Source organism: Condylostylus longicornis, unplaced genomic scaffold, assembly GCF_029603195.1.
Source record: "Condylostylus longicornis isolate FDR11 unplaced genomic scaffold, ASM2960319v2 ptg000796l, whole genome shotgun sequence".
Classification (NCBI taxonomy): Eukaryota; Metazoa; Arthropoda; class Insecta; order Diptera; family Dolichopodidae; genus Condylostylus; species Condylostylus longicornis.
Genome location: NW_026578741.1, coordinates 4,608 through 20,299, shown reverse-complemented (window position 1 = coordinate 20,299; position 15,692 = coordinate 4,608). Strand labels below are relative to the sequence as shown.

The 15,692-nt window shown below is 45.7% G+C and overlaps 3 protein-coding genes across 3 annotated transcripts; 1 reads left to right on the top strand and 2 right to left on the bottom strand.

Moving 5' to 3' along the window:
• Window positions 1–3,621: 3,621 nt before the first annotated feature.
• On the top strand, window positions 3,622–4,460 carry LOC129618274 (uncharacterized). Its single transcript, XM_055533063.1, has 3 exons — window positions 3,622–3,745; window positions 3,797–4,021; window positions 4,108–4,460. The coding sequence occupies exons 1-3, from the start codon at window positions 3,622–3,624 to the stop codon at window positions 4,458–4,460; spliced, it is 702 nt and encodes a 233-aa protein (XP_055389038.1).
• An 81-nt stretch (window positions 4,461–4,541) lies between these two features.
• LOC129618273 (uncharacterized) lies at window positions 4,542–10,041 on the bottom strand. The gene is given in 13 exon segments (XM_055533062.1): window positions 4,542–4,710; window positions 4,887–5,245; window positions 5,300–5,380; window positions 5,431–5,467; window positions 5,514–5,550; window positions 5,553–5,612; window positions 5,661–5,843; window positions 6,057–6,256; window positions 6,307–6,490; window positions 6,493–6,521; window positions 6,665–6,705; window positions 6,708–6,842; window positions 9,886–10,041. Coding segments are annotated over 13 exon segments (1,671 nt in total).
• A 1,409-nt stretch (window positions 10,042–11,450) lies between these two features.
• On the bottom strand, window positions 11,451–15,105 carry LOC129618272 (uncharacterized). Its single transcript, XM_055533061.1, is given in 16 exon segments — window positions 11,451–11,525; window positions 11,639–11,713; window positions 11,766–11,884; window positions 11,960–12,061; window positions 12,112–12,135; window positions 12,247–12,805; window positions 12,900–12,946; window positions 12,949–13,051; window positions 13,093–13,326; window positions 13,432–13,517; window positions 13,567–13,679; window positions 13,729–13,893; window positions 13,943–14,085; window positions 14,131–14,280; window positions 14,356–14,465; window positions 14,553–15,105. Coding segments are annotated over 16 exon segments (2,658 nt in total).
• Window positions 15,106–15,692: the final 587 nt, after the last annotated feature.

Below are 15,692 nucleotides of genomic sequence, written 5' to 3'. Positions count from 1 at the left end.
TCGAAGCCATTAACAGCAATAGTGACGCACAAAGGACAATTCGAGTGGAATGTCTTACCGTTTGGCATCAAAAACAGCCCGCCCGAATTTCAACGAGCCGTGGATCGAGCATTCGGAGAGCTGTACAGCGACGGTGTCCTCTCCTACATTGACGATATCGTAATATTCGGAAATTCCATTGATGAACTTCTCCGGAGATTCGAGCGGGTCTTGGAAAAATGTGTTGAGTTCGGATTCTTCGTCAAAATCCGTAAATGTGAACTCGTCAAGTCGGAGGTCCCGCTTTTAGGACATATCGTTGGCTCTCAAGGTATTCGTCCTAACCCCAGAAAAGTGGAAGCCGTGAAAGCCGCCAAGAAACCGGTTACAAAAAGTGAACTCTGCAGCTTTCTTGGCGCTGCAAGCTACTTGCGTCGATTCTCACCTCAGTTCTCGTCCATCGTCAGCCCTCTGAATGATCTCCTCAAGAAAAAGAGCGTGTGGAATTGGTCAGAAATCCACGATCAGGCGTTCGAGAGAATCAAAGAAGAACTGAGTGACTGTGTTCTTCTGTCAGCACCCCGTGGCAAAGGGTGTTTCATCATGGTCTGTGATGCCAGCAGCACGGGCGTTGGTGCAGCCCTGTTACAGAAACAAGAAGAGGACGTCATCATCATCGAATTCGCATCCAAGGGCCTCACTCCTGCTGAGCGAAAGTGGGATACGCGCGAACGAGAATGTTTCGCCATCCGATGGGCCGTAGAACGTTTCAGCGAATACATCAGAGCGGGCAAGTGCATCGTTCTCACCGATCATGAGTCGCTAAAATGGATGGACAAGGCAAAGAGTGGAAGGGTCCAACGATGGGCTCTCTACTTACAGCAGTACGACTTGGAGATCGTACACATCAGTGGCAGATGCAACCTAATCGCCGACTGGCTGAGTCGGAGCGTCGACGATCCAGACGCGGATCGTGATATCGAGGACATCGCGATTCCCGCTTTTCCCGCAACCACCGAGTTTCCGCTGTCGTCCCACACCAATGTTCCTCCTGTTCCTCAACCAGGTGACCTGAAGCGGCACTATGAGTTCATGACGGACGAAGAGAAGCAAGCCACCTACATCAGTAACGATGGCATCCGTTACTCCATCAGGACAAACAGGTTGTTTGTGCCTGAGCCACTTCGCGAGGTGTTCACCTTCTGGTTCCATGCAAGCCGATTTGGCGGACATCTCGGCGTTCAACGGACGATCCGGAGGATGCAGAAATGGGTTTGGTGGAAAGGTCTTGCTCAATATGTACGCAGCTACATTTCCAACTGTTTGATATGTCTTCGTCACCACCAACTTCCCAAGCTTTCAACGTTGCATCAGGTTTTATCTCATCCCATACCCCTTCAACTGATCTCACTGGATCACGTCGGCCATCGTCTCGTTCAGGGACAAAAGTTCTGGTACTTGGTGATAATTGATCACGCAACTCGTTTCGTTGCAGCAGAGGTGACGCAGTCCGCGCCCACTACAGCATCCGTTGTCCAGGCGCTGAAGAAAATCTGGGTTCGCATCTTCCGAGAACCCTCCACTGTTTTGGTTGATCGGGGGTCTTGCTTCACCAGCCGAGAATTCCAAAAGTTTGTCATTGAAGATTTGGGGGCCTATTTGGTCAAAGCGTCGACCTCTTATCCACAAGGGAATGGGGTGAACGAAGCATGCCATCGCGCGATTGAGATGTCCATTGCATCGGCGTTGGATGCAGGGGCGCCTTCATTTGAGCAGGCTTTGGAGGATGCTGTTGCAGTCCACAACTCCACACCCCATCAAGCAACTTCACAATCCCCCTTCTTCCTTCTATTTGGGTTCGAACCACCGTTTCCGGGGTGGCAGGCTTATCGAAGCCAACAACCCATCACTCTTCTGCGCCGCGAGGCCAGATTGAAGGCCATCTATCAGAAGCAGCTGATAGACACTCGTGCACAGGTGGAGAAGGTCCACAATGTCCAGGTTGGAGATTGGATTGTTCACTTTCTTGGAGAATCAGCTCGAAGCAAGCCCAGTCTCAACCCCACCAACACCGCATCAAAATATTCCTCGTCATGGTCACTTCCTGCCAAAGTCCTGGAGGTCAGGGACAAGACGGTCATTTGTCAGCCTTGGGATCAACGAGTTCCTCAGCGAACTGTTCCACTTGCTCACGTTCGGGTTTTAGAAGGAAGCGTTCCTCCTTCTCTCCAGCGGTTGAATCTTGAATTGTTGCACAAGATTTCCCCATCTCATGTCCGATTTCCATCACAAGTTCCAACTGGTCCGTCACGTTCTTGGGATGATCTGCTTGACTCATATCAGCCGCATGCGACTCAAACTCCAGTCGCGTCGCCTGCTGATGAATCCAAGCGATTCGTCACTCCGTCACCGCAGCCGCTACAACGTTTGGAGGATGATTGGAACAATAAATTGACAGTAGGAACCGTTCTCGCGCCTGCTAAAAGTGTCTAGTCGCGTAGGTCGACTCCGCTGTGCGACTTGTGTGTTAGCCTGCTCTACTGTGTTTTGTCGTCTGTTGATCTGTTTCCTCACCCAAGTTTTCTGTTCCATGGGTCGTCCGAAAATCTGTCTGAATGTTTTTCCTCACCTGTTAACAAACCCCTCGTGAACCTTAACAAAATGAACAGTGACACCGCCGTTCCCCAACCCGAACCAAGGCAGCGAAGCCTGCCTTTAACGGACCAGGTGGTGAGGTTGTGACATGAGCATGGTATGCCAACGATACTTGAATGTCGGTTTCAACGGCCTAATCAGCTCAGCAATTTGCAAACAAGAAAAAACCATAAGAGAAGCCATGGCTGATAGAATATCCAAAACGACAACTGTTGGAATCAAGCTTAAACAGCTTTAAGTGCTTTGTTCTTCTCATATAAAATCTTCCTCCCAAGATTTGTGCTCTGGACAGTTTCATTACAGAAGTGGCATGCGAACAAGAGCTGATTTCTTGGAGTGACCATGTAGGCGAATCTCATAAAGAGCAATGAATAAACGCACAACACTCCAGTCATCTTTTCACTAATGAACTCTGGACTTTTCTTCATGTCTGATATTCCAGCTAGAACGAAACCCCAATTGGCAACTGGGCCCTGAAATCAAAGAAACAATAACTGCGACAAACAGCTTGATTTAGTCCACAAATCACTGTCGCAAGTATTTGCCTACCCAAAAATGAACGGTTCGAGGGCCCAGTGGATGATCTGAGGGGAAAGAGTCGCGCGGTTCATTTCCGCATCTCTTACCTAAAAACGCTCTAGCGCGTTGGAATAAACCAGACATTTCCTTGATTCAGACTGCGGACGCCAGTAGGCACACCCACGGGAGTCCTGTTTGAAAATGGCTGATCGAAAGGTTCTCGTCAAGTATTATCCTCCCGACTTTGACCCGGAGAAGCTTCGGGAGAAGAGTCGGCAATATAGACATGTGCTCCAGAAGAAGAAAAAGACTCCGGGGGGGGTGAAGCAGATGAATGTGCGCTTCATGTTTCCCTTCACCTTGTGTTGTTCAACTTGCGGCGAATTTGTTTACATTGGAACGAAATTCAACAGCCGCTGCGAGAGAGTGGTTGGAGAAGACTATCTGGGAATCGCAATATGGAGATTTATGGGCGCTGTCCGCATTGCCGTGCCGAGATCGCATTCAAAACGGATCCCAAGAATGCGGAATACGTTTTGGAATTCGGGAGGAACACGAACGTACGACCCAAGACGGGATGCAGAGATTGCAGGTTTGGAATGTTCAGGAATCTCGTTCTGAGTTGTCCTTCTTTTGTGTTCAGCAACTGTCCTTAAGGATCAGCTAGAGGAGGAAATTGCGACAGATTCCATGCGGGCATTAGAGCATAAAACATACAGCACGGCAAATGAACTGATGGCTCTTGAGCAACTGGATGAGCTGCGAAAAATCAACAAAAGGTTGCTAAATCGGGAATCAACAGTGGACGACGCTCTTCAATGGATTAAGCAAGGAGGGCTACCGAAGCAAGAAGAGGAAAAAGTAGAAGGTGAGATTCAAGGGTTGTTTTCAGATATTTGAAATCATTCAATTAAATAGTGTTTAATTAAATAATGTCGTTTGCCTTTTCTGCAGAGCTAGAAGGTGAAGATTTGGAAGATTTTGAAAAAGCTCGTGAAGAGATTAGTCAACGTCAATTAAATTCAACGTTGGGTCATAGTAGTAGTGGTGGGGAGGACAGCGATCATGCTGCTGGATATCGCACCGCACAATTGAACGAAAGAGACAACTTGATTAAAGAAGAATCTTCTTCGTCTTCTAGCAGCTTGATTGCTTCTTCTAAAGTTTCACTCATCGTTAAGAAGCGATGCAGACCAATGAATGAAGTGGATTCTTCAAAGCGATCGAAAGTTGAATTGTGCAAAGTCAGTGAAGCCCCTGCTGGGTCGTCATTGCTAGGGGTGTACGATTCGGATTCCGGTGGTTGATGTACTTACCAAAATCTCTTTTTTTTCACACAAAAAATTGTCATCAAAGAATACAAGTCACAAGAAAACAGTATTGGAAAATTAACTCCTTCTATTCGAGGGTGAATAATTGGAGCAGTTTGTTCCCACATTGCGCGAAGAACTGGAAGAAGACTGAGCTTGTTGACACCTTGTACGGCGTTGGGTTGACGGGCCTGAGAATGTCTTTTCTAAACAGCTGAAGCTGAGCGATGCAGCGAGCTCGGGTATCCTGAAATAGAAATGGGAACACAGAAAATATGGATGGGATAGTAAATATGGATGGGATAGTAAATAGAGATAGCAAATAGAGAGGGGACAGTATTGAAACACAATCGGGTAGGAGAGTCGCGAACCTCCAGATTTTCTTTAAACTTGCAGACGCCCTTGTCCCAAAACAAAATCAACAAATCTTCAACCACTTGGGGCACAACATAGAAACGCTTATTCGAATCGAATGGATGGCAACAAAAGAATCGAATACCAGGTTGAGGTTTTGGCTCTTCATAACCCTGGAGACAACCATACAAAATTGTGTCCCAATTCGATCAACTTACTAATAACAAATCGACAACAGGTTCCCCTGATTTCGTGTAAAGACGATAAACACTTTTTCTTGCTGGAATTGACGTTTTGCCGATTTCTTGGGACAACTTCATCGTTGGCCTTCCGTTAATTTCTGCCAATTTATAGACCATCCCTAAGGCGGGTTGAGCTTGGCAGGTGACGAGATTGGTCCCAATTCCGAAGGTATCAATCTCGTGTTTCTTGGAAAAGAAGGAAATGAAATAAAAGAGTTCTATTCCTCTGTCACGAGCTACTTGATCATTCAAAGCCATTAGAACGTGTTCATTGATATCATTGGATGCAACAATCTTCAATTCCGTGAACGCGCATTCAAACTGAAACGAAGACAAAAATTCGGAAATAATTCTCAAAAATACTTTTTTACACGAAGGGAGACGTCCTTGAAGATTTCTCGGGATTTTCTGGTTGGGAAGAACGCAATTTTAAACTATGGAAACAACAACATACTGAGATAAATACGCAAGGTCCCCAGAATCGAGACGAATCCAACAGGAGCAAGTCCGAGACTATTGAGAGCCAGAGCAACAGCTAAGAAATTAGGAACGCCTGAGTGATAAGAAATTCAATCAGTCAACCATCAGACGGACAACGCACCACACGACAGCGTTTCGTACGTATCGACGAGGCACAAAAATTGTGTGGGAAAAGCCTGGGCATAAGCAATGAAGGCTGTGAGTTCCCCCTCATTCATTAATCCATCTGGTCTAAATTGTGAATAAGCCGCACGAAGTTGATCACGATATGAGAGAACGACTGAAACGAAGTCTTCGCAATGAACTCCAAGGGAGGGACACTCAAGATTTTTTGACTTCAAATCATCGAGACCTTGAAAATAGAAGATAGAGCGACCTGATCACTGCTTCAGTGAATAAGGAAATAACTGAGCGGTAGATGAATAGATGCAATAGATGGAATGTAGACGAGGAAGACCACACTTTATCTTATGCGTGGCAATCAGCGATGGGTCAGGATGGTTTACATGAGACGCACTCTTAAATGAAGTGACAAAGGCGTGGGCATGCGTCCCCTTGATAGGGATGCCGAATAAGTGGCCAGCTCTCGAATTTGAGGTGCCATCAAAACCGCCAAGATAAGAGTAACGTGAGGCGCTCATCGCCCCATCAGGACCTTGTGCCCGACGAGCTCCGAATTCGAGGAGCTCCTTATTCCATCCAGCTACGAGTCGATGCCTGCAGAATCAGGAACATCGAGTTGAATTGTCGCAGCGCGCTACTCTTACCTTGCAGCATTCGTAGCGATGAGTGTGGGATAATTAAGAAGATTCAGCATCGGAGTCTCAATAAGCTGAGCGACGCCTAACGGGCCTTCAACACGGACAAGAGGAACATTCGGGAAGACCAAGGAACCTTCCTTAAATGCGTGAACTGTTAAACAGGATCCATTAATTTGCGTCAAATAATCAAAAATTCAGCGTCGCACTCTGTGAGAACTGTTCTGCAGAAAAGTCTTATGCACATCTTGGAAGGGATCAACGGGAGGATCAATCCGTGCTACATGCAGCTTTGCGAGACACTTTTGAAGTTCTCCGACTTGAACATTTGAACTCCTCCGCTATTTTCTATTTATGATGATCGTACCGTAAATATGCAATTTGGGAAGGAGTAAAACGGAGAGTGTTTGGATAAAACGAATCGCCTCATTGATCCCAGCAAATACCGCATATTCACCTTTGAAAGGGCAGCGACGGAAATAGATATCGAATACAGCGTGATCCATATGCTTGCCCGCCTTCCAATAGGCATACATCATGGTCAGCTGATAAAAAATCTGTGAAAATTGCCTAAAAAGAACAAAATGAGCTGCATGTTATTATCCACTCACTTGGGCGTCATTGCTACAAGGAAATCCAGCTGACGGATCCGTCTGGGTGGAACTCAGCTCTTTTCGATCAGCAGTGAGCGGTGAGCCACAACCCCCATATCAAAAGACGTAGAACTCCCGAGCCGATAGCGTGCTGTCATCTCCTGCAGGCAAAGAGGATAACTACCAGAACACAAAGTGATCACTTAATGGTGTGCGTAGTTGGCCTGAATGAGAAATAAAAACTTCGTTCTGCCCTAAATTTTATCAGTCCATTTTTTAGCTGTTTTTCTCATCAAGGCGGCAAATCTTTTTTTTTGGTTCAGAACTCTATTTCCAGGAGACTTTACAAAAACCATTCAGCTCAGAGTCGAGTTTTCTCAATTGAGAGATTATTCGCGTCAACAAAATTAATTCGCTCTCCCTTGGAATTCGCGACAATCCCTATGTGTTCATACATGTGGTAGGAGATGATATTTTGTAAATCTTGTGGAAGGGTTGAGGACTGGAGCCAACTGTTGAATGCTGTGTAAGAGCCCTGGTGGGTCAACATCACTGGTATTATCATTTGATCTTCTCAAAAAAAGACTTCTATCGGGGGGGCATAAGTAGAATCTCATCATGGAAGCGACAAGCTCCCAGACCCTTCCAAAAAACTCCTACAAGCATAAAGTCAAAAAGATAGTTTGAAGTGTCTTCACTCGAACCTCGAACACATCAATGATAATTGAGATAGTTCCCAAACAAAGAGGGAGTTTCGGATCCCCATGAATGTCCTTTAGATGTCCCAAAGGGAGGGATCCACCATTACGGAACGCAGCGTATACGTTTTGTAGAGAGGCGTCTGACTCCCCAAGCAGCCAATCGGTGAATTGTGGATTCGTCCCAAGATGATCTGCGGGCTACTGAGGGAGTTGGCGGTGTGAGGGAATCCTGCTTAAACTGGCAAGGACTACTATTGAAGAGCTTTGTATAGGATGCCATTGTATCGTGGAGGAATGATACAACAGAGCGACTCAAAGCAAGTTCAGGTCTCGGAAGCTCGAGGATACCCGAAAAGAGGTTCCAATTCGGAGTAAAGGGTTTTTGTCAAACTTGAAAGAAGGCTGAACTCAACGGAGCAGGCGTCGTTTGATTGAAGAAGTGATTTACGAAGTTGTTTTGCCACACTGAAACGTCCAAACAATAAGGAACTGAACTCTAATGTTTAGAGAAGGCCGGAACATCTGCTGAGGTCTTAATAGAAGAAGTTTTACGTGGCAAAGGACCACTTGGGAGAATTTTGGCGAGCATGACGGGTTTTGTGTTCACCAAGCGACGCATTTCAGGAGGAGGATCATTAGCGATGGAGCTATGAGAGGATCATCTGAGCCTTGAGGGGTTTGGGACAGAGGAGTTTGGGACAGAGGAGTTTGGGACAGAGGAGGTTCAGATCGTAGAATCACTAGAGGGGAGTCAATGATGTCGGAAAAAACGGAATCGGGATGGCATTGTGTTTGGAGTGGGGAGTGGATGTCGAGTCATCGGATCCCACAGAATCCTTTGTTAAAACGAACGATGGAAGGATTCTTGGGATCTTGCATTGGACCGTAAAATCTGACAGAAGGGTCAAATACGCCAGAGAGATCTACAGGTCGATCAAACTCGGTATTCAACGAGCACTCCATGTTTTGCAATCTCAACTTTTGAGGAAGAAGAAGAGGGCTCGATGACGCCGTATGAGGCCTACAACTGGCAAAAGACACTTCGAATGGGTCGCTTTGCAATTGGAGAGAGAGAAGGAGGAGTTGCAGTGGGTGGAGACTTTGGAACTTCATCAAGTTCTGCGGCCGAGATGAACGACGGTGCATCGAAGTCTACAGGAGAGTGACTTCCAATTCTTGCCGAGCAGCTTGGAGGAGTTCGGAGTTCCGGCAGGTTGAGTTTCGAGGGTTTTGTCGGACGGCGGAGAAGGAACGCTAATAGGATTTCGGAATTTTAGGCGCTTGACTGTGTTTGACGCGTTTAGCGTCCCCTGATGACCTCAGATTTGTACTTTTGCGCTTCCTTAGGTTGTACTGCTGCCCTCGGGTCCAACTCAGCCTCTGACAATGGTTCACTTTTGTTTCACATTTGGGGACTTTTGTGGCGGTTTCACTGGTTATTGGCGTCGACATCTCAAACGTAAGGGGTCCCTATGAACAACAATTGATTGAAAGCAGTTGACGAGTTGAGGGAAAAAACAAATTTTGGTAAACCAAAAAAACACAATAAAAATTGGACAGTTAATCAACGATAGAACCATTTTGTACAGCATAGCGCTTGGCGTCTAAGGCGAGTCGATAAATTGGCCGCCACTCCACGATAAGATGATGATGACGAAGACGTGTAAAGGGAAGGGATCGAATCTGAGTCATCTGAATGAGTCGAACTCAGCCAGGGGTCGAACTTCCTTGGCCAACTGGTTGTCTTGCTTGAATGATGTTTGACCGGCTTGTGCAGCACTGATGCTTCGAACCACGAGGCCTGGAGTGTCTGGTGCCCCTAATTCGGATGAATCGGAGATTTCACTCGCAAAAGGAATTCCGGTGGTAGTTTTGTTGAGATACGGACAAGAGACTTTTTGGTCTCTGAATCAAGGCTTTCGTGCGTTGAAAGAGAAGAAAGACGTCGAGAGTCGAAACTTTCCTGCTTGCCAAGCTTCTTCAAGTCGTTTTGTTGCCTTCGGTTTTTTCCTTCTTCAATGTCTTTTCAACCCCTCCATGCCACTGTTTTGCCTTCACGCCAACCGCTTCAATTTTGGACAAGCTACAGACGACTCTTGCGTCGCATCAATCAACGTCGTGACTTCTTGAACCATTTCGTCACACTTCTTTCGAAACTTCTCCGACAATCCGTCAGCCGGAACAGCGATCTCGACAAATCGAGAATCGGATACTTTACCTAAAAACCAACAATTTCTTTACAAGTATCAATTGGAGGGCAAGTGTTGTCCGACAGAATTTTAATGTCAACTTACTTTCTGATGCGTTGTGACAATTTTAGGAAGTCTGACTTCGAGAACACCGCGTGCTTCAAGCGGAACAGGAACAAGACGTGGGATTTCCTTATTTACTTTAACTGTTCGGACTTCTGGAACTGGTTTGTCGATAAACTGATCCACTGGTTTCTGCATGACGTAAGCGCGACAAATGGGGGTCAACTGGATGGCTACGAGGTATTACTAGACCATAGAGCAAGACAAGCTTATTATGTGCCATAAATAGTGACAAATAAGGGCACCCCAATGGATGATAGAACACACCAGGCACCACTAGACTAGCGCTTATCGAGTGTCATCATTCATTCAGTTGCCACGTCTGTTATCGATTCGTTCTGGGACTTCCATCGCGTACCTCTTTCAATGAAAGTTCTTCTCGGATTTCTTTCACTGGAATTTCCTTAACAATATCTTTGAATTCAACTTCGAACTCGGGAATCTCAACAGAAACTTCTTCAACAACATCTCGAAAGACTTGGTGGACGCATTCATGGACATGTTCAACTTCCTTCGTTTCGATTTCACCAGGAATCTGAACAACAAATTCCTTCACCGTTTCGATGATTTGATCAGGCTCCTGTATTCGATTTCTTGAGTGTTTCGCATTTGAAGAGGAATTCCAACGATTGATGGATTTGAAGGTTGATTCTGCATTAATGGGAATGGCGCCAACTGGGGTGCTCCGAAGCTCAGTTGTCGTGGCATGATTATCGGAGCGGTTTGATGATGAGGTGGAGGGGGCAACTCGTATCGCCAATAGTTCCGTTGCTTTCTGGTTTTCGGTTCACTTCGTATGTTCCGCAATTCTCAATTGATCCCGGAACACTCGGCGCGTATCCGACCGAATCGGTTTCGCACGTTGAAAAGCGAGGCATTGATGCTTCGCGCTTCCGGTGGGCGTTCGAATGCTGTTTGGCTCTGTGAACAGAACGCATCTCCTTGTGGATGTTTCCAAAAAACTCGGTTTCTGTCCCCACATCACTGGGAAGTCCTGAATTGCAGCTAACATCTCGCTTGGGAATCGCGCAACAACCTGGGTTTTCTCGTTGAGTCACCATTTCAAGAAGTGGGCGTGTATGGCATGCGACCAGATGACTAGTAGGCATAAGTTGGTCTCCACAGGAAAACACGTAAAAAAAAGAAGATGGATTAGCAGCAGAACATTTTGCACCAGGACACCTTTGTCTTTGGCGTGATCATGTCCCATTCATGAATGGTTTCGCCTGTGGATCCTTGTTCGTCCTCGTTCCCTCCGTAGGGTTCATGCCGTGGTATTTCAGGTTTTAAAATTCTGGGAGGGGGGGTGATTGGGAAACGAGGTGTGTGTGTTGCTATTCCCGCAAAGGACCTCTGAACAGGTTGACTGAAAGAAGGTTGGGTGGTATGTGGAAAGGGAAGTGCTTCTGACATTTGGGTCAGAAGACGCAAAGAAGATGTCAAATTGTTGTAAATATATTTTATTTCAATTTTTGCCTGTAAAAGCATGCTACTCATACTGTGTGAAAAAGAATTAAAAAGAAAGACGTGAACGGCAAGCACTGAACCTATGAGCAATCTGACAAAAGTTGTAGTTGAAAGAGTGTGGGAAGATCTTTGTCACCACGTCCCGAGATCGTCACCTGACGACAAAACAGCAACGCCCATGGGGCCGCCAATCAATTCAGTTTAATTCTCAGATGAACCACAACCACGTCACCAAGTCTGTTCCTGGATATTTCAACGTCACCCTTACCAACACAATTTGATCATAAGGAAGTTTAGAAGCCTCACGAATAACCCAAGCGAGAGCATGGGCAGATTCTAAAGCCTATCAAAAATCAAGATCATGTGAAGAATTCAATGAAATTTGGAATTCTTGCCGCAATAATGCCTTCCGTTCTTGCTGTCATCATCAGCGCATTGACGGCCTCCTTGTCGGACGCCCATGTGAACTCAGCACGCCGAGTTTCCTTGAGATGAGCGAGTTCAGGACCAACTCCTGAAAATGGGATTCATCCGTCCCTCTTAATAAGTTGATAACTCTTTCTCAGTTTTTTCATAATCATCTGCTCACCAGGATAATCAAGTCCGGCTGAGATCGATGAGGTTTCTAGGATTTGTCCACTCGGTGCCTGAATGAGAAACGTTTGAGTTCCATGAAACACACCCGGCGTCCCTAGAACCAGAAACAGAGATACACGGAGATCTGATCAAGCATCAACAAACCCTTAGAAAGTGTCGCGGAATGTTGAGCAACCAGGGGGGGCTCTTCGATAACTTGCTTTGATGATCCTCGTGCAAACGTTGATTTGACTTTCACTGATCGTCTTGTTGTGTCTGCTGAGCTTAGAGATTCCTGGCTCTCATTTGATAACTCCATTCCACCACCCTCAACCCCAACCAGTCGGACAGTCTCATCCTCAACGAAGGCAGAGAATGTCCCAATTGCATTGGAACCACCTCCAACACATGCAACAACAACGTCTGGTAACTTTCCGGGTCCAGCAGAATCCTCATATGGGGACTCTTTCAACATTTGGGCTCTGGATTCAGTTCCAATGACCGATTGGAAATATTTAACGATCTTCGGGAATGGATCAGGACCAATAGCGGAGCCAATCAAGTAATGCGTTGTGGAAACGTTAGCCACCCAGTCACGCAAGGCCTCACTCACGGCGTCCTTCAGTGTTCTCGATCCGGATGTCACTGCCACAACCTCCGCTCCTAAGATTCGCATCTTAAAAACGTTTAATTCCTGTCGCTTCATGTCAACTTCTCCCATATAGACAATGCACTGAAGATCCAATAGAGCACAGGCAGTTGCCGTCGCAACTCCATGCTGTCCCGCCCCGGTCTCAGCAATGATGCGACGTTTTCCCAATCTTTTCGCAAGAAGAGCTTGTCCTATTGCGTTGTTGATCTGGAAACACAATTACAAATACAATTAGGAGTTCAAAATGAGGAAGCCATATTGAGGTTCATGTAAAAACCGAACGGAGCCAGAATAATCTCACCTTGTGTGCCCCTGTGAATCCCATCTCCTCCCGTTTAAAGAATATTGAGCCCCTTTGAGCTTTTCTGTTAAGCGCCGTGCAAAATGAATTGGAGTCGGACCTCCAATATAATTGCGTCTCAAGGAAGCGACTTCCTTTATAAATTCTGGATCCTGAAAGGAAGAATTTGCAAGTCGAAAACGAAGAAGCATACTTTAAGCGCTAAAGAAAATTCATGAGCGAGCATTTCATGGGCCTTCATCAAGGATTCAGGGATAAATCTTCCTCCAAATGTTCCGAAAAACCATCCATCACGATCAGATCCACTGTCGACAACTGCATACTCAGAGACGACTTCTGCATTTTCAATCATGCGGAATGTTGGAGACTGGCGACATAAAGATTTTCGAAAAGTGGAACAGAACTCGGATATGGCGGCGCAGACAACCTATCAAAGAATAGTAATCAAAGAATAGTAATCAAAGAATAGTAATCAAAGAATAGCAATCAAAGAATAGCAATCAAAGAATAGTAATCATCACGACAGCCTCACTTCTGTAGAAATCCTTGGTGATGGCTTGGGTATAGAGTCATCGACGAAAGTTTTCTTAATCAAGTGCGCAAGTCTTCTCTTAAGTCCTGAACATCATTATATATATGGATGACTGTTAAATATCTTTTGATTTACCAGAATGACCATCGAGATTAGAACAAGCTGCTGATATATGGTTGATCAAAGCAGACCCAACAACGAACCCAGCAACACCCTCCAGAAGACCAAGAGCTTCAACGTGTTCAGCGCTGGAAGATAACATGAAAACATGTGAGGGATCCTACTGAGGGATCCAACCTCGAGATTCCGAATCCAGCGATGAGTGGAGGAGCAGAGAATCCACTCGTCGATGCCGACAACCGCTCTGATGCTGCTTTAACAGAAAGGAGGATTTCTGATAGATTTTCGGTGGCTCTTGCTTTCCAGTCCTCGATTGATTGAGTGCCCGTTACTCCACACAAACTGACGCAGTAGACAAACGCGTTCGCACATTCGATTATTCTGAGTGTACGAGTGAACGGTGTTGTAGGAGCGATCTGTAGTGAATAATCGACGTGGTGATCGAACATCAAGACAACCAACCAGTGGAATGTATCCCAAATGAAATCGATTACAAAGATCAACAAAGCTTGGAAGTTGGCCTTCCTTGTGACTCTAAAAAAGGAGTGATTCGGAAAGTTTTGATCAAAATTGATTGACCTTGAATGCAAATCCTGGCAATGGACTTATCGCCTCATCGAATGGAAGGTCGACAACGAGAAATCCATCGACGCCGCATTCAACAGCTTGACGGCATGCGTTTTCCACACCATAGGACAAAACGGGATTCCAGTACGTCATAAAAATCACCTGAGTACCCAAATCACAACATGAAGTTGAGTATAAAATGAGTTTTACTCAATGCATGAAAGTTCAGCGACGTACACCTGCATCAAGACCAGCGCTTCTCGCCTCCTTCACTGAAGCAAATGCCGTTTCAAGAGAACCACCTTGTTTCAGAGCGTGGGAACTCGCAATTTGAATAGTTAAGCCATCTGGGATGGAATTAGACAATGAGCCCAAAAATGGAATTCTTTACGAAATTCACAAGATGGAATGAGTGAAGAACAAGGAAAACTCACCAGCGACGGGATCTGAAAATGGGATCCCAACCTCGATAATGTCCGATCCAGACTTCTCGAGAGTTCGCAATATTTGCGCGAACGAATCTAAATTAGGAAATCCGACAGGGATGTAAGTCAGGAAAGCTAGTCGCTGCTCGTCGGAAGCCCTTCGAAATTTCTGTACCAGCCGTTGAGCTCCATATGTTTTGATGTCTGATTCACCCTCCATTGTTGCTATTGTCTTGACGTCTGGTTCACCTTCCATTGTTGCTATTGTCTGGACGTCTGGTTCACCTTCCATTGTTGCTGTTGTCTTGACGTCTGGTTCACCTTCCATTGTTGCTCTTGTCTTGACGTCTGGTTCACCTTCCATTGTTGTAATTGCCTTCATATCTGGTTCACCTTCCATTGTTGCTACTGTCTTGACGTCTGGTTCACCTTCCATTGTTGCTATTGTCTTGACGTCTGGTTCACCTTCCATTGTTGCTATTGTCTGGACGACTGGTTCACCTTCCATTGTTGCTCTTGTCTTGACGTCTGGTTCACCTTCCATTGTTGTAATTGCCTTCATATCTGGTTCAATTGTTGTCGTTTTTGCAGGGGCGTCCCTGTCTCTCAGTCAGCGCAGGTTTAATACACGGCATGTTGTGACGGTTGTTTTGCACGGAAAAGCAATAAATTCTAATAACCAGCAAGAAGTTTTGAATTCGCCACAACGACTTGATCTGGAATTCAATTCTATAACGAGTTGATACAAATCTCGCTCTTACCCAAAGCGTCTAAAAATCTTGGAGTTGCAATTGAATCAACGAAAAATGGATTCGATATCGCATCAGCATACAACCGATGAAGAAGTCGAAACAACTGCGAAGGAGAGCGAAGTCACCGATAAAGACAGCGATGCTAGAAGCGGTACAACAATTGATAAATACCGAAACGAGCTTCCACTCAATTTCGATTGACCGGATAAAAGGAACTAACAATTCCAGTTCAACCGATGCATAGGTTACTCACAGCTCTCAAATCTGGATCAGAATAACTCGTTATTTCTTCCAGGACCGCTACAATCTTCAAACTGCTAGATGAAATATACCCATATAGAGCCAAATCGGCTGGAAGAGGGATTTGGGACAGACCCAGTTGAGGAAGTTTCGTCGG

Excerpts from the sequence above, each read along its gene's own strand:
- LOC129618274 (XM_055533063.1), top strand. The coding sequence starts at position 3,622 with ATGGGCGCTGTCCGCATTGCCGTGCCGAGATCGCATTCAAAACGGATC. Across the intron at positions 3,746-3,796 it reads ACGGGATGCAGAGATTGCAG|CAACTGTCCTTAAGGATCAG; the intron begins GTTTGGAATGTT and ends TTTTGTGTTCAG. Across the intron at positions 4,022-4,107 it reads AGAAGAGGAAAAAGTAGAAG|AGCTAGAAGGTGAAGATTTG; the intron begins GTGAGATTCAAG and ends CCTTTTCTGCAG.